A 22,900-nucleotide genomic window follows, 5' to 3' on the forward strand; every position below is an offset into this window, starting at 1 on the left:
TTCAGAAGGAAGACCCAAGGTAAACAGTGCTTGAAATCAGCCACATAAATTGTTATGCTTCTTCCTATTTTTTTGGGCTTCCCTAGTGGCTCTGATGGTAAAGAATCCACCTGCAATGCAGGAGACCCAGGTTCGATCCCTGGGTTGGGAACCTCCCTGGGAGGAGAGCACGGCAACCCACTCCAGTATGTTTGCCTGGAGACTCCCATGGACAGAGGAGCCTGGTGGGCTATAGTCAATAGGGTTGCACAGAGTCAGATACTACTGAAGCAAAAAAATCTCTATTCTTCGTGTAAAATTATCAAATTTTCATCAATATAGAAACTACAAGTTGAGTTGAGTTTTGAGCCTCTTCCATTCATGCAAAGATCCGCCCCACCACTGGTCAAATTGCCGTACCTGCCTCCTCTTCCAAGGGATTTTTTCCCCCTCTGAGGACTCTGCCTTCAGTTCCTGGCCACGCTCAGAATGGATGTGCCCAGGGACCTAAGTCTCCTTTCCATCTGCAGCCAACTGGTGTCATCACAGGTGCAGGAGAAGGTGGTGGCTGGGGTTCCAGTGGAAGGCAACTGACTGCAAGACAACTGAGCTCTCTGGATACCTTGCTCACCTCCAAGTTCTGAGAATATGTGTGTGAGTTTGTGTACACACATGCACACGCACACACTTGCCTTCTTTCAGTAAAGTCCATCATGGGATTAGTATCCAACAGCAACGAACTGAGACAAACAATCTCATTTTGCCTTGAATTGCTGAAGAGCTTCTGAGTAGTAGATGAAATACTAAAAATGGACACATGGTGTTTTAAAGTCTAACTCCCTTCTACCTCATGTGTTGTGCAGATTTTAATAGAAGGTGTGCTAGGACATGGAAATACATCCAGCATCGCACTCTTTGAAATCAAGATGACAACCGGCTACTGTATTGGTAAGTGGGTTTCCTTCTCATTGTATCAGAACGTGCATCTTTTTCTAAAATCTCCTGTTGCCAGACGTAATTGAATCAATCGTAAAGGCAGAGTATTTTACAAACTACACTCTGTAGTGCATTTTGAATTTTGCATCATTTGAATGCTGTATGATGTTCCTCTGTCTTTAGCAGAGGAAGGCTCATTACGAGTTTGCCTGGGGAAAAAAAAAAAAAAGAGTTTGCCTGGACTGACTGGGTTGATGAAAGAAAAGTAGGTGAAGTGACTGTAGCCTGAGTTGCTGCCTTAAACTCAACATATTCCATATTCCAATAAACATAATTTCCAGTTGGCTGTAAATTCAGCTTTTTGTAACATTTGCCAGAAAGGCGGCAGCCTATTTACCTCCGTATTACCTCCTTTCCTCACTCTCCTCCATTCCTGTCTTACACACCACTGCTCTCTCTTTACAATCACAGTTGCCACTTAGATTCCACTTGAGCAGGGTTGTGAGGTGCTTCCTATGTGCCAGCTTCTCGGGGGGCATCAAGAGCAGACATTCTGTATGCTTGAGGTCGCTCGCCTTCCATTGTCTCCTACTGAAGCTGTCTCTATAAATGATCAGTTCTGCAGGTGAAGGACACGCCATGCTGTGCAGGCGAGAGGGGTGGGGAGGAAACCAGACAGGACTGAATCCAGGAGATGCATTTGAGCTGTTGTTTCAAGGGGGAAGTTTAGGAATTCAGTCGGTGAAGGAGCAGGGCAGGAAGGAAAGCATTCATTCTGGGCAGACCCCACTGCAGGGCCGGTGCAGTGCGTGTCCAGGCGAAGGCCAGGGGCTGGGTAGTGTTTGAAGTGAGAGTCAGGAGTGCTGAGGGAGGCTGTTACGAAAGAGTCTGGATCCCAGCTGTAGAGCCTGGGTTCCTGGATTATGTGGTTGGGAGGCACCAGAAGTCATTCAGTGGGGAGGGGCCTGCAGCTGGGCTTTCAGATGCTGCCTCTGGCTGCCACCTGGAAAATGAGCTGGAAACAAGGAAAGTATATGATGGGAAAACCCTTTGGAAGTGCTTGCGACCTCCAAGAGGGGGATATAGGAGTGTAAAATTGGGGTCGGCAGTGAAATGGGATAAAGGCGGTAGCTTTGAGAGATTTTTTCCAGCGCTGACAATACTGGAGGCTGAATGGCTATGGAAAGGAAGAGACAAGAGTCAAGGACAATTCTGAACAAAAAGGAGCCTTTAATAATTCCTTGAGTCTTACTTCTCTGTTTTGACCTGCTAGTGATGATGGTAATGCAAGTGAAAGACAGCAGACCTACATTGTTACCACTTCATGAAGACACAGTGAGCTAAAACTGTATCTTCTTTCTTTAGTCCTCCATGTAGCTCTTTAGTGGCAGCTGCCTGGGGCTTGAACACCCTCACAGGCTAGTCAGACGCACCTGGTGGAGCACCACCTGCTGGCTCAGTCAATGCACTGCGTCCCGCAGCCTCCATTTCATTACCTGCAAAATGGGGATTCAAATATTTCCCTCATAGAAAAGGACTGTAGTGGAGACCAGTAAGATCATGGATATGAAGGGGATGGTCACCGTGCTTGGCAGTCAAAACTGTTCATTTCCTTTCTTCAGATCCCTTGATGGCTTCTGTTTTTTTTAAAAAAAAAAAACACAAAAGGAGCCCTGATATTTATTTTATCTTGTTGAACTGTATGATCTTACTCTCACCTCATCTTTCTGTACACACCTTTTGCCTCTCTTGTTTCCTCATCTGTAAAATGAGGTTAATAATAGTACATACCTTGTGGGGTTGTTTTGAGGATTAGATAATTTAAAGTACTCAGATTAGTGCCTGGTGCATTGAAGAATATTTTGCTTTTTTCTTTTACTCTGCAGCAGCCTTTAGCACTGACTTTTGGGCATAGGTTAGTGGATCCTGTAGTAGAAAAGTTGAAAATGAAAATCTTAAAAATGTTGAATGCTTGCTAATGCAAAAGCACACTGATAACTGTATCAGTCAGGACCCTGGCAAGAAAATGGAAACAGATTACACTCAACCTTAGTAATTTGAGGAAAACTCACCAAAGGGACTACAAAGGTGTGGGCGGGTGAAGGAAGCCTGTCAAAATGCAGTAATCCAAGACTCGTCAGAGTGATGACTCATGAACCATCAGCATTGGAAGTCTGAAGGGGCAAGAGAGGAGGGTTTACCAGAACATAGAGCTGTGTGGTCCCTCGGTAGAGGGGCACAGCCAACTCATGGCATCCCGGCAGAAAGGGAACTGCGGGAATAAACAACCCCAACCTTGTTCTCCTCTTATCTTCCATTGGTTGAATCCATTTTAGAAGCCAACAGGCAAGGAAGCCCATATAGGTCCATACACATCAACCTCTGGAGGATGGAGCAGGGTGGAAGAAAGGTGGATGGGTCTGCAGGAGCCAATAGGAGATGACCAACACAATCACAACTTCGTATTTTTAACTGTTGTTTATGGGGGTCAACAGAGGAACAGCCGTGTGAGTTTCTTGCTCCCCCAAAGGAGTCTGTTGACTGGGAACAATTTATCTGTGCGAGCATGTCAATGCTACTAAAAAGGGGAGAGAGGGTCTCTGTCTTCTCTTGTTTTCTCTACTCAGTAGCTGCCAAAGGGCCCAGTGCCTAAGATACTCCTGTCTCGACTATTGTTAAGATCTTGTTTATAAGAAAAGCAGAGAACGCTAGCATCATAGGAAACATGTGCCTTAGCCCTCAGCTTAGTACCTTGTCTACCATCAAGAGAGAAGGGAATGAAAGACTGGGTTCCCAGAAAGGTGGTGGATAAAATGTCTGGAGCTAAAAGTGTAGCTCTAAATAGTGCTTTGACACAGAGTTGGCTGATCTACCAAGCACTAACCACGTGCCTGGCACTGTGCTGGGGCAGCTGTCCACCCTTACCACAGCCTGCGTGGTGGGCGTGTCCCCCCACTTTCCATAGGAAGAAATGGAGACTAGGAAAGGTCACATTCCAGCCACATGGGCCACAATCCAAAGAAGCAATGATGAATGATAATCTCTGTTCATTACAGGATCTCTCCTCTTGATCGACTTTGTCCAGGGCTCATGGTACAAAGGCCCCGGTGGTAGAAGGGAGTGTGAAACATACCTGAGTAAGAGCAAACTGCACTGAGTCTGGGCAGCCGCAGGCACAACTACATCTCCATCAAGTCTGTTTTTCTTTCTCTTCTGCCAGAATGTGACTTTGAAGAAAACCATCTCTGTGGCTTTGTGAACCACTGGAACCCCAACGTGAACTGGTTTGTTGGAGGAGGAAATACTCGGCACTCCAACTCTAGTCTCCCGCAGGATCACACCTTAAAGAGTGAACTGGGTGAGCTGGGGACACCTTTTTCCAGGATAATTGTGTTTGCCATCTCCCCACTATATTGACCTGTCCTTGGCTCTGTCCACAGAAGAGGAGGCAGGGAGAGGAGGGTGAGTAGGCACTGAGGGACCTGGCAGGAGAGTAGGGAAGAGGAAGCCTTGAGACAGAGACAAACTGCAGACACGAGCGCTGCAACCGAGAATGCCACCCAGTTCAAGGCTTTTCTTGCCCTGTGACTGGGCTTTGCTATTTTCACATTTCCATACTATGCTTTATTTTCTTTTCTGTTTATCGTTCAGCATTTCTAAAGACAAGGCTGGAATAACCCTAGGTTACTTTTCACTAAAAATAGATTGAATGATGCGAAGCAGTCGGTAAGAACTTCTCTCTTGGCAGGGAGGTGAGCCAATACTGATGATCAGTCCTGAATGTGGTGAGCAACAGGGCCCCCTAGTGGCCAACTGAGCTGGTTCTCTGCAGGGAAAATGGAGAGGACAGGGTATCAGTGATCAGCGGGCTTGGGGGAGAAAAACCCTACACAGGGAGACCCGGCAAGGGCCTGCTTCCTTGTGGATTATGGCAGCTCTCACCTGGACCTTGGCAGCTTCATGAAAACCTAGGTCTCCTCACGGCTGCAACACATTCCTTTTGTCAACTCCAAGTTCTTGTTGACCAGCAAGAAGGTTCTGGTGACTGGCTTTCCATCAGGGACAGAATAGGAATGTTGATTCTGCTACAGACAGTAACATTTTCCATTTTAATCCTTTGCCATGTGGATATTTAGCTGATCTGCTCAGTCACAATAAATAGCTGATGATGACAGCTGATGATGACCCTTCAGCTGCCTGAACACATGGCAACTTTTTATGGCAACTTTACATCATTTCTCATTCACTGTAGTTCCTCTTCATGTGAATATTTTTAACCACGTCTCCAACTTTTGTAAGTGTCCATCTTGTTACTTATTTTGGCCTTGGACAGTCTTCATCCTGTCCTTACTGTTCTCTTTGCTCTTAGGTGTTGCACAAAAGATTCAGGTTTCCAAATGTATATACATATTTTGGTCCCAGACACACACAACCCCTCTCTACTTGTGGCCATTGTAGGAGCCACACCTATAATGAGTGTTATGTATACAGTGAATGATCAGCTGTTATGTCAGATTAATTCAGGAATCTGCATGAGTATTCTAAATGACAATAGGGTTAGCTCAAAGTAATAAAATGTTACTAGAGATCTCTTCAAGAAAATTAGACATACCAAGGAAACATTTCATGCAAAGATGGGCTCGATAAAGGACAGAAATGCTATGGACCTAACAGAAGCAGAAGATATTAAGAAGAGATGGCAAGAATACACAGAAGAATTGTACAAAAAAGATCTTCATGACCCAGATAATCATGATGGTGTGATCACTCACCTAGAGCCAGATATCCTGGAATGTGAAGTCAAGTGGGCCTTAGAAAGCATCACTACAAACAAAGCTAGTGGAGGTGATGGAATTCCAGTTGAGCTATTTCAAATCCTGAAAGATGATGCTGTGAAAGTGCTGCACTCAATATGCCAGCAAATTTAGAAAACCCAACAATGGCCACAGGACTGGAAAAGATCAGTTTTCATTCCAATCCCAAAGAAAGGCAATGCCAAAGAATGCTCAAACTACCGCACAATTGCACTCATCTCACACGCTAGTTAAAGTAATGCTCAAAATTCTCCAAGCCAGGCTTCAGCAATACATGAACCGTGAACTTCCAGATGTTCAAGCTGGTTTTAGAAAAGGCAGAGAAACCAGAGATTAAATTGCCAACATCCACTGGATCATCAAAAAAGCAAGAGACTTCCAGAAAAGCATCTATTTCTGCTTTATTGACTATGCCAAAGCCTTTGACTGTGTGGATCACAATAAACTGTGGAAAATTCTTCAAGAGATGGGAATACCAGACCACCTGACCTGCCCCTTGAGAAATTTGTATGCAGGTCAGGAAGCAACAGTTAGAACTGGACATGGAACAGCAGACTGGTTCCAAATAGGAAAAGGAGAACGTCGAGGCTGTATATTTTCACCCTGCTTATTTAACTTATATACAGAGTAGATCATGAGAAACGCTGGGCTGAAAGAAGCACAAGCTGGAATCAAGATTGCCGGGAGAAATATCAATAACCTCAGAGATGCAGATGACACCACCCTTATGGCAGAAAGTGAAGAGGAACTCAAAAGCCTCTTGAGGAAAGTGAAAGAGGAGAGTGAAAAAGTTGGCTTAAAGCTCAACATTCAGAAAACGAAGATCATGGCATCTGGTCCCATCACTTCATGGCAAATAGGGGAAACAGTGGGGGAAACAGTGGAAACGGTGTCAGACTTTATTTTTTTGGGCTCCAAAATCACTGCAGATGGTGATTGCAGCCATGAAATTAAAAGATGCTTACTCCTTGGAAGAAAAGTTATGACCAACCTAGATAGCATATTCAAAAGCAGAGATTACTTTGCCAACAAAGGTCCATCTAGTCAAGGCTATGGTTTTTCCAGTGGTCATGTATGGAGTGAGAGTTGGACTGTGAAGAAAGCTGAGCGCCAAAGAATTGATGCTTTTGAACTGTGGTGTTGGAGAAGACTCTTGAGAGTCCCTTGGACTGAAAGGAGATGCAACCAGTCCATTCTGAAGGAGATCAGCCCTGGGATTTCTTTGGAAGGAATGATGCTAAAGCTGAAACTCCAATACTTTGGCCACCTCATGTGAAGAGTTGACTCATTGGAAAAGACTCTGATGCTGGGAGGGATTGGGGGCAGGAGGAGAAAGGGACGACAGAGGATGAGATGGCTGGATGGCATCACCAACTCAATGGATGTGAGTCTAAGTGAACTCTGGGAGCTGGTGATGGACAGGGAGGCCTGGCATGCAGTGATTCATGGGGTCCCAAAGAGTCGGACATGACTGAACGACTGAACTGAAATGAACCTCTTGAAACCTTTGTTTAAATGAATAAAACAACGAACACTGTCCTGGGGTTTCAAAAAGAAAAGCCAGATGACATTTCTTAATTTATGGAAGTAGGTCCAGTACTCTTGCCTGGAAAATCCCATGGACAGAGGAGCCTGGTAGGCTGCAGTCCATGGGGCCGCTAGGAGTCGGACACAACTGAGCAACCTCACTTTCACTTTTCACTTTCATACATTGGAGAAGGAAATGCAACCCACTCCAGTGTTCTTGCCTGGAGAATCCCAGGGACGGGGGAGCCTGGTGGGCTGCCGTCTCTGGGGTCGCACAGAGTTGGACACGACTGAAGCGACTTAGCAGCAGCAGTAGCAGCAGGCTGATTTTGAGATTGTTTTCTGCCATCTTTTAAAATTCTAGTGCAAGGAATAGAGAGAATCTTGAAAGACTAGTGCATTAAAATTGTAATAATCCTTGGTGTCATTACCACAGAGATACAACCTTTGGTGTTAGAGAACTTTTCACAAACCACTAAAAAATTAGTTCTAAAGTCAAATCCTCTGGGCAACCAATGTCATAATCTAATCATTATTTGTTCAGTGCATAATTTTTCATTCTTAATGATGGCAAGGACCAGCTGGCTGGGAGAACACATATTCTTGGGAGAGGCAGCAGACCTATGGACTAGTGTCAAATCACCCCTTTGACTATGTTGTGTGTGTGTGTGTGTGTATGTCACTCAGTCGTGTCCAACTCTTTGCAACCCCATGGACTGTAGCCCACCAGGCTCCTCTGTCCATGAAATTCTCCAGGCAAGAATACTGGAGTGGGTTGCCATATCCTTCTCGAGGGGATCTTCCTGACCCAGGGATCAAACCGATATCTCCTGCATTGCAGGTAGATTCTTTACCATCTAAGATACCTGGGAAGCCTATGTTAATTGCATGTAACCCATTGTTTGAAAAATGCATCACCCCTAGTTCTTCCTCTCTCTCATTTGTGACCACAGAACATTCCAACCATGTTTGTTTCAACAAGGGATAAAGAGGAGGACCAGGCCAGGAGTCAGAATGCTTGTGCTCCAGACCCAGTTATAAGAGTGCTGTATTACTTTAGGTGATTTGCAGATATTTGATCCTGTCTATAATGTCTATAAGGTATTTGGTCTATTCCATAAGGTCCTTGAAATTTGGTCCCTTCCAAAACACCTGTGAGCATTATTTGGTCTGTGTCAAATGGTTTTAGACAGGACCAAATATCAAGGACCTTTGTGCACAGACTAAATGTCTTAGGGACATTTTAGACAGGACCAAATGTCCTTCAGTGCTTTGGGTAGTCCCTTAACTTCTAAGGGTCTCCACCGGCCTATTTGAAAATGAGGAATTTGAATTCAATGATCCCTAAGATGCCTTTGAGTTCTAATATTTTACTCTTTTTTCTTTACCTAATGCTATACATCAAAATCTCCAAATTCACCATCCACTGAGATCTATTTCAAAAATGCTTTGGATAAAAACAAAAATAAACAAATGGGACCTAATTAAATTTTAAAGCTTTTGCACTGCAAAGGAAACTATAAACAAATGAAAAGATAACACATAGAACGGGGAAAATTATTCACAGATGAAGCAACCAACAAAGGATTAATCTCTAAAATATGCAAACAGCTCATGCAGTTCAATATCATAAAAGCAAATAACCCAATCAAAAAAATGAGCAGAATATCTAAATAGACATTTCTCCAAAGAAGATATAAAGATGGCCAAGAGGCACATGAAAAGATGCTCAACATTACTACTCAGCTCAGTTCAGTTGCTCAGTCATGTCCCACTCTTTGTGACCCCATGGACTGCAGAAAGCCAGGTTTCTCTGTCCATCACCAACTCCTGGAGCTTGCTCAAATTCATGTCCATCGAGTTAGAGATGCCATCCAACCATCTCACCTTCTGTCATCCCCTTCTCCTCCCCTCCTCTATCTTTCCCAGCATCAGGGTCTTTTCCAATGAGTCGGTTCTTCACAGCAGGTGGCCAAAGTATTGGAGCTTCAGCTTCAGCATCAGTTCTTTCAGTGAATATGCAGGATTAATTTCCTTTAGGATTGACTGGTTTGATCTCCTTGCAGTCCAAGGGACTCTCATGAGTCTTCACCAACACCACAGTTCAAAAACATCAATTCTTCAGTGCTCAGCTTTCTTTATGGTCCGACTCTCACATCTGTACATGACTACTGGATAAACCATAGCTTTGACTATATGTACCTTTGTCAGCCAAGTAATGTCTCTGCTTTTTAATATGCTGACTAGGTTGGTCATAGCTTTACGTCCAAGGAGCAAGCATCTTTTTAATTTCATGGCTGCCATCACCATCTGCAGTGATTTTGGAGCCCAAGAAAATAAAGTCTGTCACTGTTTCCATTGTTTCCCCATCTATTTGCCATGAAGTGATGGGACTGGATGCCACAATCTTCATTTTTTGAATGTTGAGTTTTAAGCCAGCTTTTTCAGTCTCCTCTTTCACTTTCATCAAGAGGCTCTTTAGTTCCTCTTTGCTCTCTGCCATAATGGTGGTGTCATCTGCATAGCTGAGGTTATTAATATTTCTCCCCACAATCTTGATTCCAGTTTGTGCTTCATCTATCCCAGCATTTCTAATGATGCATATAAGTTAAATAAGCAGAGTGACAATATACAGCCTTGACATACTCCTTTCCCATTTTGGAACCAGTCTCTTTCTAACTGTTGCTTCTTGACCTGCATACAGGTTTCTCAGGAGGCAAGTCAGGTGGTCTGGTATTCCCATCTCTTTCAGAATTTTCCACAGTTTGTTGGGAGCCATACAGTCAAAGGCTTTAGCGTAGTCAATGAAGCAGAAGTAGATACTGTTGTGGAATTCTCTTGCTTTTTTTTTATGATACAAAGGATGTTGGCAATTTGATTTCTGGTTTCTCTGCCTTTTCTAAATCCATCTTGAATGTCTGGAAGTTCTCGGTTCATGTACTATTGAACCCTACCTTGGAGAATTTTGAGCATTACTTTACTAGCATGTGAGATGAGTCCAATTATGCAGTAGTTTGAACATTCTTTGGCATTGCCTTTCTTTGGAATTGGAATGAAAACTGAAGTCCTGTGGCCACTGCTGAGTTTTCCAAATTTGCTGGCATATTGAGTGCAGCACTTTCACAGCATCACTTTTCAGGATTTGAAATAGCTCAGCTGGAATTCCAGCATCTCCACTAGCTTTGTTGGTATTGATTCTTCCTACAGCCCACTTGACTTTGCACTCCAGGATGTCCGGCTCTAGGTGAGTGATCACATCCATCATGGTTATCTGGGTCATTAAGATCTTTTTTGTACAGTTCTTCTGTGTGTTCTCGCCACCTCTTCTTAATATCTTCTGCTTGTGTTAGGTCCATATCATTTCTGTCCTTTATTGTGCCCATCTTTGCATGAAATGTTCCCTTGCTATCTCTAATTTTCTTGAAGAGATCTCTAGTGTTTCCCATTCTATTGTTTTCCTCTATTTCTTTGCACTGATGACTGAGAAAGGCTTTCTTATCTCTCCTTGCTATTCTTTGGAACTCTGCATTCAGATGGATATATCTTTCCTTTTCTCCTTTGCTGTTCATTTCTCTCCTTTTCTCAGCTGTTTGTAAGGCCCCCTCAGAAAACCATTTTGCCTTTTTGCATTTCTTTTTCTTGGGGGATGGTTTTGATCACTGCCTCCTGTACAGTGTCACAAACCTCCATCCATAATTCTTCAGGCACTCTATCAGATCTAATCCCTTGAATCTATTTGTCACTTGTACTATATAATCGTAAGAAGTTTGATTTAGATCATACCTGAATAAATTAGTGGTTTCCCCTACTTTCTTCAATTTAAGTCTGAATTTTGCAATAAGTTCATGATCTAAGCCACAGTCAGCTCCTGGTCTTGTTTTTGCAGACTGTATAGAGCTTCTCTATCTTTGGCTGCAAAGAATATAATCAATCTGATTTAGGTATTGACCATCTGGTGATGTCCACGTGTAGAGTCATCTCTTGTGTTGTTAGAAGAGGGTGTTTGCTATGACCATTGCATTCTCTTGACAAAACTCTTCATTTTGTACTCCCAGGCCAAACTTGCTTGTTACTCCAGGTATCTCTTGACTTCCTACTTTTGCATTCCAGTCCCCTATAATGAAAAGGACATCGTTTTTTGGTGTTAGTTCTAAAAGGTCTTGTAGGTCTTCATAGAACCATTCAACTTCAGCTTCTTCAGCACTAGTGGTTGGGGCATAGACTTGGATTACTGTGATAGTGAATGGTTTGCTTTGGAAACGAACAGAGATCATTCTGTCATTTTTGAGATTGCACCCAAGTGTTGCATTTCAGACTCTTTTGTTGACCATGAGGGCTACTCCATTTATTCTAAGGGATTCTTGCCTACAGTAGTAAATATCATGGTCATCTGAATTAAGCTCACCCATTCTGGTCCATTTTAGTTTTCTGATTCCTAAAATGTTGATGTTCACTCTTGCCATCTCCTGTCTGACCACTTCCAATTTACCTTAATTCGTGGACCTAACATTTCAGATTCCTATGCAATATTGTTCTTTACAGCATCAGACTTTACTTCCATCAACAGTAACATCCACAACTGGGTGTTGTTTTCACTTTGACTCAGCCTCTTCATTCTTTCTGGATCTATTTCTCTGGTCTTTTCCAATAGCATATTGGGCACCTACTGACCTGGGGTGTTCATCTTTCAGGATCATATCTTTTTGCCTTTTTATACTGTTCATGGGGTTCTCAAGGCAAGAATACTGGAGTGGTTTGCCATTCCCTTCTCCAGTGGACTACATTTTGTCAGAACTCTCCACCATTACCCATCCATCTCGGGTGGCCCTATATGGCATGGCTCATAGTTGCATTGAGTTAGACAAGGCTGTGATCCATGGATCAGTTTGGTTAGTTTTCTGTGATTGTGCTTTTCATTCTGTCTGCCCTCTAACGAATAAGGATAAGAGGCTTCTGTGGGAAAAAAAGAGGCTTCTGGAAGCTTCCTGATGGGAAGGACTGACTGTGGGGGAATCTGGGTCTTGCTCTGGTGGGTGGGGCCATATTCAGTAAATCTTTAATCCAATTTTCTGTGGATGAGTGGGGCTGTGTTCCCTCCCTGTAGTTTGGCCTGAAGCCAAACTATGGCAGGGGTAATGGCAGTAATGTTGACCTCCTTCCAAATGACTTATGCCAGTAAGCTGTGGCTCCTGGGACTGTTGTATTCAGTGCCCCTGACACTGTGTCAGGCCACTGTCAACCCACATCTCTGCCAGAGACTTCTGGACAATCACAGGCAAGTCTGGCTCAGTCTTCTCTGGGGTCACTGCTCCTTTCTCCTGAGTCCTTGTGCACACAAGGTTTTATTTGTGCCCTCTAAGAAGACTCTTGGAAGGCACGGGCCTGTGCCTGGGGAAGGTTTCCCCAGGCCTGTGGAAGTTCTGTAAGCAAATTCCACTGGCCTTCAAAGTCGAAGTCCCCAGGTTGGGAAATCTGTTGTGGACCGTAGAACTTTCGCAACAGTAAGAGAACTTCTTTGTTATAATTGTTCTCCAGTTTGAGGGTCATCTGCTCGGTGGCTCTTTGGTGGAGTTAATGGCCACCTCCTCCAAGAGGACCTATGCCATGGGGCACACCTCCCAGGTCTGCAGCAGCCAGAGCCCCACCCCCATGGCAGGCCACTGCTGACCTGTTCCTCTGTAGGAGACACTCAAACACTCAAAGGAAGATCTGGCTCAGTCTCTTGGGGGTCCTGGTGCACACAAGGTTTTGTTTGAGCCTTCTGAGCATCTCTGGTGGGTATGGGGTTTGATTCTAAACACGATTTCACCCCTCCTACCATCTTGTTGGGGCTTCTCCTTTGCGCTTGGGCATGGCCTATCTTTGGTGGGATCCAACATTCTCCTGTCTGCAAATCAAAACTATAATGAGGTATCACCTTACAACAGTGAGAATGACCATCATCAAAAAATCTGCAAATAATAACATGCAGAGGGTGTGGAGAAGAGGGAACCAGCCTATACAGTTGGTGGGAATGTAAATTGGTACAGCTACTATGGAGAAGAGTATGCAAGTTCCTTAAAAAATTAAAAATAGAACTACCATATGATCCAGCAATCCTACTCCTGGGCATATATCTGGAGAAAACCATAATTTAAAAAGATATATGTACCCCAATATTCATTGCAGCACTATTAACAATAGCCAGAGCATGGAAACAACCTAAATGTCCTTAGACGGAGGGATGGATAAAGAAGATGTGGTTCATATATACAATGGAATATTACTCAGCCATTTAAAACAGGAACAAAACAATGCCATTTGCAGTGACATGGATGGACCTAGAGATTGTCATACTGAGTGAAGTCAGACAAAGACAAATATTATACAATATCACTTATACATGGAATCTAAAAAAAATGGTACAGGTGACCCCATTTACAAAACATTAATAGAGTCATAGATGCAGAAAAGAAACTTATGGTTACTAAGGTGGAAATAGGGGATGGATAAATTGGGAGATTGGAATTGACGCATACATGCTGCTATATATAAAAAGATAATAAGAACCTACTGTACAGCACAGGGAACTCTACTCAGTACTCAGTAATGACCTATATAGGAATGGAATCTAAAAAAGAGTGGATATACATGTATGTGTGCATGTATGTGTGTGTGTGTGTGTATATATATATATATGAGATTCACTTTGCCATACAGCAAAAACTATACTGTATGTCAGCTATACTCCAATAAAAATTAATTTAAAAAATAAAATGCCTTGAGTCCCTCCTGAATATGTATAAACACATTGCATTTGGCATTAGAAAAAAGAAAAAGGAGGATTAAAGGGAGTAAGGAATGAGAAAAAGAGGACCTGGCTTTTCTAATATCCTGATTTTCTAGTGTCTATATCAAGGCGTGAAGATGTGGTCATCCCTGAGGAGCACAAAGACTTGGTGGCAGAGCATGTCAGCCCTGCCGTAGGCACTCGCTGCTCTCCTCTCATTCCCTCCCCCTCCCATCTCCTCCTCTCAGTTTTTCCTATCTTTTCTCTTCTTCCTTGGCTATTCTAAAACTGCTCCCAAAGGCAGGCAGCTTTGCCCACTAGCATTGCTTAGTCCCCTGATGTCAGTATGAAGGCCCAACGAAGTATTTGAGCCTGAGCCTGAAGTAGTCATGTATGGATGTGAGAGTTGGACTGTGAAGAAAGCTGAGCTCTGAAGAATTGATGCTTTTGAACTGTGGTGTTGGAGAAGACTCTTGAGAGTCCCTTGGACTGCAAGGAGATCCAACCAGTCCATCCTAAAAGAGATCAGTCCTGGGTGTTCATTGGAAGGACTGATGCTGAAGCTGAAACTCCAATACTTTGGCCACCTGATGCGAAGAGCTGACTCATTGGAAAAGACCCTGATGCTGGGAAAGACTGAGGGTGGGAGGAGAAGGGGATGACAGAGGACGATATGGTTAGATGGCATCACCAACTCAATGGTCACAGGTTTGGGTGAACTCCAGGAGCTGGTGATGGACAGGGAGGCCTGCTGTGCTGTGGTTCATGGGGTCACAAAGAGTCGGACATGACTGAGCGACTGAACTGAACTGAAGGGAAGAACTCTAGGGAGACTTTTACCTGCTTCCAGCAATCCTGAATTATAATCAGCCTAGTCAGAGCCTTCTTCATTGATCACAATGAGTCTTTTTCATTGATCACTCATTCATTCATTCAACAAATACATAATAAGCGCTCTTTATAGACCAGGTATTCTTGCATAACCTAGATACAAAAACTTCCAACTGTTCCCTAGAATGCCACTATTTGAGTATAATAATCTTTATGTGAGAAGAAGGGCTATATATGTCATCAAGTAATCTGGGGAAATGCTGAGCTGAAGAAAGCTAAACAGACACCTCTATTTGATGACTTCTCAGTGCCTTTAATATGCTTCTGTGTTAACATACATTATGGCCTTTCTCAAAATGTTCAAATACTGAGATACTATGTAAATATGCATAGCGATATAAGATTGGTAGAATTATGAAATATATGATATGGGACCACAGAAAAATGAAAGACCAACTTGGTTTTGGAATTTGGGGAAGGCTTTCTACAGGAAGTCATATCAGAACTGGTATTTGGCCTGATGGATAGGGAGAAGATAAGAATAGTGTATGCAGAGGTGTTCAGGCATGAGAATAGATAGTTTCTTTGATGTTTGGAGAGTGTTTAAAGATGGTGGCATGTGTGATAATGGCAGAGTAGGGCCTAGATCCTAGGTTGTATTTCTGCTTGTGATCAGCAGGAAGCCTGGATGCCTACCTTCCATTCACTTCTTCCAACTGTTCTCTGCTATTTCACTTTGGCTTCTCTTTTTGGAGTAAGGTATTGCCCAATGGATAACCAAAGAGCCTTCTCATTCACACACACACACACATTCACACTCCTCATACTTAGACTCCTAGGTGAGACTTCTCCCTACATAGGATGGGGCTAAAAAAGATGAGTTCTAAAAATTCTTAAATTTTTTATTTGAAACACTTTTTGCTCATATGACTCAAAGGTTTGACCAGGATTACTCTTGGGAAAAAAGCCTCCAATGCTCTAAATAAGAGAAAGGCTGCCTTTCTTATTACATCTGCCCTCTACCAGGTATATTGATTTTCCCTGAGCTCCATCAATTTGGGTGGCAGAGGAAAGATTAAATGGTTCAGCTGTCTGCTCGCAGCAGCAGATTTGGCTCTGTATAAACTCATCTCCTGTTATTCATATCCTGGAAGCAGCTTATGCTTTTGCTTTCAGATAAAAACTGGAGAAACAAACAGCAGGGGTGAGGGAAGCTATGTGCCTGCTCAGAAACTTCAGAGCTGCAGAGATGCTGAAGGAAGTCTTCCCCGGAGGGCTCTAGCCTATGTGTTTTAGAAAAGAGAACAGTGAATGTAATATCTGAAAAATATTGTGTGGATGTCAGTTTTCCTTCATTTGTCTGTGTGTTTTTAACAGCTTCAAACAGTGAGTCAGATTTTTCAAATGAGCACTGTGTCTTCAAATTCTTGACTTACGGTGGAAATGACTAATGTAGTAGGAGTGTGATAGACTACTGGAGGGGCTGGGACATTATCTTGCTTTTTCTTACTCAATTTGGATTCATCACATGTGGATATCTTTCCTTTGTTAATATTTTATGAAGTGAAACAAAATCCTTCAGGGGATAAGCTACTGACAGCTCAGATCATTACTGTTTCCTACCTGTCTTAGCAAAAAGAAGATAATTGCTGGAAGGATAACGAGGGAAATCTGTTCCTTTGCTGAAATTTTAAAAATCAGGTCTGCATACAGTGCCGCTACAGAAGGAGCTGAACAAAGTTTCAAAATGTAGAATAAGGTCAGAGTTGTTTTACTCCATCAGAGACCCTGACATGGATGGATCATCTTTCCGTAACTCACAACATTTTTTTCTCTTTTCACTTTGGATTGAGTTCAAGCATCATCTTCATAGCACTTATTCGTTCTCTCTCTGCACTGATCCATTTGGTTCATCGCAAAAGCACTCAGCAGGGAAGCAGCTTTATTAATTTTCTCACCATTACCTTTGTGCAAGCTCTGCTGGATCTCCTTTCTCTGTCCTTGGGTGACTTCACCATGGCTTTCTAGGCACCTTCTGATATTAACAAACCATCTCATTTTTAAGGATTAAGTTCAGTTGATTCAGAACTCCAATTTCTGATCCTTCAACCAGAACACAGAGAAGCTGTAGAGAAGGGATTGGGCTTTACTTCTTCATACTTCTTCCCTTTGCTCTTTTCTTCGTCTTCCGCCACTCATGATGCTGCTTCTGGCTTCTCCAGAGTTGGGGGAGGCAAGATGGGGAAGGGAAGGGGACAGAAGGTCATATGTGACCTGTGCTGTTTAATCTGTAGTCGATGACTTTCATGCTGCAGGTGGCTGGATGCTGGCTATGTCTCTCACAGCCAATGACAAAAATGATGCACTCTCTGACTGGCCATCTGTGAATCCCCTTTAGTGCTTGTTATGAGGTACACCCCACCAGCCCCTTTTTGTTAGGGTTACTGCCCTGGATGCAGTCCTTTTGAGAAGAGTCCTTTCAGGCACTCTAGCCCAGCTACCTTCTGAGTTTTCCGCCTAGGCTTCAGGAAAACTCAGGTGTCTCCCCCATCAAACTCTGGAAGTCCAGCTCACTGGCAACAAAAATCCTTTCTGTCCGTTCTGCCCCCAGGTCCCTACAGCCTCTAGCTGCATGCCGTCAAGGCTCTGATACAGAGGCCCAGCCTCTGCAACCCAAAAACTCCAGTTACCCCTGGAGTTCTCTCAGTAAGTCTCCCACCCTCCTCTCAAGGCCCAAGGCAGCACAGAACCCAGGAACTTGCAAGCATGGGTGGGATGGGATTAGATGGTAGTTTCCCTCCCCTACCTCCTCTACAAGTGCTTCTCTGAAACATCCTCCCTTGGGTAAAGGTAAGAAAGGGGAAGCAATCCCCTCCCGTTCCCTTGGGGGATCAAAAGGAAACACATGGCAGGTCAGCTCCACAAGTCTCTTCAAAGAAACTCTGCCTCCAGTCTCTCTGATCCCTCCTTGGCCTTCTCATATATACAGGCTGGCAGAGGAGGGAGAGTTAGGATTAGTGGGGAGGTGGAAGAGTCTCATCTCGTAGAGCAGGTTTAGATTCCAGGTCTGCCACATGTAGCATATACAACAGGGATAGTTTAGCACCACTCTGTAGAAAATAGAGGGACTTGTGCCCCATTGTTCTTATCACTGAGATCTTAGCAGAAACTAGAAGTCCCACTTCATATACTGACTCTACTGTAGAGTCAGACTCTATTATAGTAAAACTTAACCAAACCCTTAAAACTAAAGGTTCAGCAGGTAACTGCCAGACCTGTAGACTGGAGAGCAGGCATGGTAACTAGATGCCTTTGGGTACTGCCTCCTCACAATGGCAGCAGACCCACTGGATGCCTTTCTTTGGGTCTTCCGCCACACCCAGGAGACAGCTCGTCCAGACAGCCATGACACAGATGCAGACATTGCAACTGGAGCACAAATGTGGCCAATGGGACCGAATCACAGCTGAGTCAGAGGATGCTGCTGGCATCGCAGCCAAGCCAAGGGCAATCTCTGTGGAATGCTGGTTAGCCAGACTGATTGAAAATAGAAGTTCAGGAGCTGCCTTCAAAGTTCTTTTCCTAATTCAAGGGAAAATGGCTGACTACCAGTGAGCCACTGGTTCCACATGAAAAGTTGAGCTAATACAGAGAGCTGCTGTAAGAAAGGAGGGAAGCCCTCTTCAGAAGAGAGTGTGCACGTGCTCTTAGCGCAGGCATTTTGCCAGAGGGGCCTGAGCTTTGGCTTGGGTCACAGAGAGTTTTGCTCTTTTAACAGGATCCCCAACGGTTTGGTTAATTATAAGGATCCTTTCCACCTAAGATCTATCTATACCTAGTTTAATCTACTCAGACTTAAAGGATCTGATTTTTCTTTCTAAAAGGCTTCCTCTAGAAATTCTGGAGGTTCCAGAACCCTGGACCAGTTGAGGAGTTCACCTCATTGAGCTGGGCAGAAAAGTTCTTACAAGATACTGGCCATAATTTTCCAAGCACTCCAGGCTACCTTCTTCATTCCCCTTGGAAGGGTATACCAAACGGTGCCTGCACCACCACCTGCTCCCAACCTCAGAGCAGACTGTACCTGATGACACATATTCAGCCTGGGCTGGTGGTCATTCCTCTGGCCCAGCCTCCTGGGGCTGACACCTGGTGATTTCTGAATCATCCACACTCCTTCAACTGAGATGATATGCTTCTGATGAGTTATCTTCTGTTTCCCAGTCAAAAAGTGTCTTACTCAGATAGTCAGTAGACAGTACCCAACTTTGGCAACAAATGAATGACAGAGAGGAAAGGGTGGGGAGGCAGTAGAATGTGGTCTGGTCTAGTGGTTCCGTACAAGACTTGGTGTCAGCAGTCCTGGTCGGGTTCCCAGCAGCCTCTCTGACTCACTTTGACCAGGTCGCATTGTGTTTGCTGTTGTTTGGGGTCAGGAGTGGGACTGTGGCTCATTGGCCTCATGTCCTGTGCATGGGTTGTTAACTAGGCACTAGCTGCAAATTCAGGTACTTAAATGTTGTCCACCCAGGAGGTGAGTAAGTAGCCTTTAAGAAGCACTGTCAGATATCTGTCAGCTGTGAGGAAGATACATTCATAATGGGAAGGAGTGTGAGACATTGCTCCTAAGCACAGTCATCATGTACTCTGGAAGCAGAACAAATACTTTCCAGTGGATTTGTGAGGTCTCCTAGATTTCCTGAGGTCTCCTGGAGTTTTGGAGGTGTGCTTCACCTGGGTAGACTGAATTCCTTCTTCATTCACCACCAGCAGTGCTTCAGAGAACACTGAGCTTAGGAGGGGCACTCGTGGCCTTGCCTCCTTATCAGAAGTTCCTGGATTCTGCTCAGTCCAACATTCTGAGTCTTCCTTTAAAATCCCTCCCCAGAGGCAGCCAACAGGGAGCTGATCAGCTGCTGCCAGTCTTGCAGTTATGTTTATTTGGCACTCACAAAGTTTAAAAAATTGTGATGGCAGGTATTATAGGTTGAATTGTATTTCCTCAAAATCCATGTGTTAAAGTCCTAACCCTCAGAACTTCAGAATGGGGGAATGGAAATGGGGTCATTGAATATTAATTGGTTAAGATGAGGTCATACTAAAGTGGGGTGGGCCCCGGCCCCGCCCAAGTCCGGTATGAAAAAGGGAAATTTGGCCACAGAGAGATACAAGCTTAGAAGGGAGAATACCATGTGACCATGTGATCTCTGAAGGCAGAGATCTATCAATTAGTGTCAAAGGTTGCCAATGCCATGGAAGCTAGGAAAGAGGCATAGAACAGGGTCTCCCTGACACCTGTCAGAAGGAACAAATTGTTCCCATACCTTGACCTTGGACTTCTAGCCTCCCGAATTGTGGAACAAATTTCTTTAGTTTCAGCCATCCAGTTTAGGTTACTGTTACGGTAACCCTAACAAAATAATAGGTATGCTATCCTTTTTAAATGAATGGATTTGCCAGAAAAATCTGGATTTTGAGTTTCAGCGGGAGAGGCCTACAGCCCCAGGCTGATGTGAGGGCATCGGCAGGAGGTAGAGGGATGAGTTCTCAGGGAGGAGCACGGGTCCAAGTGCCCCTCACCTCCAGCTGGTTGTCACGGCCCAAGAATACAGACCCAGCACTATCAGATTTTCTGATTTTTTTCAGGGAAGTTTGATATCTGCTTCCCCTTGCTGGTGAAATGTGATTTCCACTGTTGGCGGCTAATCCGTCACTCTCCATTTTCTCCCTGACCCACTCCACTTCAGTCATATTCTTGATCTGGCTGACTCCTCTGATCATCTGAGTTTGTGATTTCTGTTTATTCACAGTCGCATGGCTTGGCAAGATAGTCAGATAATTCTATTTAAGCCAGGGAGATTTTTCAGAGTGGGTTGAGCAACTTGCTACCGGGAGAAAGGAGCTTTGATTTATCCACCTTTCCCCTCTGCCATATTACAGTGAGGATTGTTCTGAGACCGTGTTTCTGCTTTGAATCATCAGTTGTTGAGGGCCCACCACATTCCAGGTGGTGTGTTAGCTGCAAAGCAAGTGTCCAGCATGTGAATGCATATATTCTTCCTAATATACTTACTGCTATTTTGCTGGTGATAAAAGAAAAGATTATAAACCAGGTACCATGTAATAAAAGCAAAGACATTAAGCTGTAATTGTTCTGAGCTTATAAATAGAAAGGCCATTCTATCATAGCTGCATTGCCTCACATGCCTCTGTCACTGTGGCTCAAATAAATTAGACTAATAAATAAAATTGCTGATACTAATAGTACCATATGGGAGGAGCATGGTATAAAAACACCAATGGCATTCCTTTACTTCATTATAATTATCTTAGGCAATTACAATGTGCCAGGTACACGCTAACCACTTCACATACACAATCTCATTTAACATTCAGATCAACCCTGTGAGAGAAATATTTGATTCTTATTCTAGAGATCAGGAAATTGAAGTCCAGAGATATTCAGTAACTTGCTCAAAGTCACAGGGCATAAGATGTAGGGCATAACAAAGCCAGTGAGTTTAATGCCAAATCCAGGTTCTTCCACTTCCACCTCTCTTTTTCTTTATTTTACCAAAATGCCTCTAATGAAGATCAGCTATTGGGTCTGGAGTCCACCAAGGCCTTGCCAACCATCGAGGGAAGGGGGCGTGGTCCCATGTTCAACTTCCTAAATCCTAACCCTGTCGACAGCGTTGACTGACCTACATACTCTATTAAAGAGGTACAAATTGTCATCTAGTTTGAATTCAAAATCTTTGTTTCACTCAAAGAACACACAGTGACATTACATGTATGTGGCAAAGATGTAGAGGAGAACAGATGGTGCTCTTGGCATGCTCTTAGAAACCTTATCACTCAAAGAAGGCTTGTTGGAGGGGCCTTCGGGGTCACGTTCTGCTTTTTTTCCTCAACTGTGTTCAGCGTATAAACATTCAAACACTTTACAGATGACATACCTACCTTTCTATATGTATGTTTTACTTCAATCAAAGGTAAAGGAAAGAGAAAGAGTGGTCCTTATATTAAGCAGAGCACAGTGAACTCCACTACTTATCTCCCAGCTGCAACTTTCATCAATCTATGGCCAAACTTCTTTCATCTACAGCTCATTCTCTTCCTCTCCTCCACTCCCACTGGGTTATTTTGAAGTAAATCCCAAATTGTGTAGCTGTGTCTGAGAATCCGTCTGCCTGTCTTAGGTTGTTTTCTCTGTGTGATTTCAGGCCATTACATGTACGTGGACTCTATCTACGTCAAGCACTTCCAGGAGGTGGCCCAGCTCATCTCCCCGATGACCACGGCCCCCATGTCTGGCTGCCTGTCATTTTATTACCAACTCCAGCAGAGGAATGACAACATCTTCTCTGTGTACACAAGGGACGCAGCTGGCCTGTATGAGGAGATCTGGAAAGCAGGCGATCCAGGGAACGCTGTCTGGAACCTTGCTGAGGCGGAGTTCAGTGCCCCGTACCCCAAGGAGGTAGGTGTGCCTGGTGTGCCCTGGCCTGGCCACTCTGCAGAGATGCCACCCAGACGTGGAGCAGGAGACACTGCAGGCTCATACTCATTCCTCCTTTTCCTTTGTGTCTCAGTCTTAATCTCCCTTTTCCCTTCCTTGGCCTTCTCCACTTTTCTGCCTTCCTCTGTATTCTCTCTGCCTTCCTCCTCTACCACTTCATTTTCTAGAAGAGTATTTCTTAATAAAGACAAATATCGGAAAGCCAGTCAACCAACTAGATTTCTAGGCCACACTCTCCCTCTGAACTTGCACTGTGGTGGTGTGAGTTCAGATGAGATTAATCAAACTCCTTCTACATGAACCTCACTCTCAAACTTCAGCTCCTGACAGCAGCTGTGAAGGTTCCCCTTACCTGAGGGAACACTCCTTCTAAATTTAAAGAAAAAATGACTATTTTTTTCTTTTCTCCTTTACAGTATAAATAATGTCATAAAAGTCAGAAATAAACATGATTTTGGCCCTAATTTGAAACAAGCCTTGGGGCCTCTAAACTTTTTATGGTTTAAAACTGTTCATTTACAT

The 22,900-nt window shown here is 43.8% G+C and overlaps 1 protein-coding gene across 2 annotated transcripts in view; it reads left to right on the top strand.

Moving 5' to 3' along the window:
* Positions 1 to 22,900, top strand: part of MAMDC2 (MAM domain containing 2) — a 159,404-nt gene that overhangs the window by 69,780 nt on the left and 66,724 nt on the right. For both annotated transcript variants that reach the window (XM_006080614.4, XM_006080613.4), the window contains exons 4-6: positions 843 to 927; positions 4,136 to 4,273; positions 22,083 to 22,339. In XM_006080614.4, coding sequence (XP_006080676.3) covers positions 843 to 927; positions 4,136 to 4,273; positions 22,083 to 22,339 — 480 coding nt within the window. The remainder of the gene's footprint in view (positions 1 to 842; positions 928 to 4,135; positions 4,274 to 22,082; positions 22,340 to 22,900) is intronic.

Source organism: Bubalus bubalis, chromosome 3, assembly GCF_019923935.1.
Source record: "Bubalus bubalis isolate 160015118507 breed Murrah chromosome 3, NDDB_SH_1, whole genome shotgun sequence".
Taxonomy (NCBI): Eukaryota; Metazoa; Chordata; class Mammalia; order Artiodactyla; family Bovidae; genus Bubalus; species Bubalus bubalis.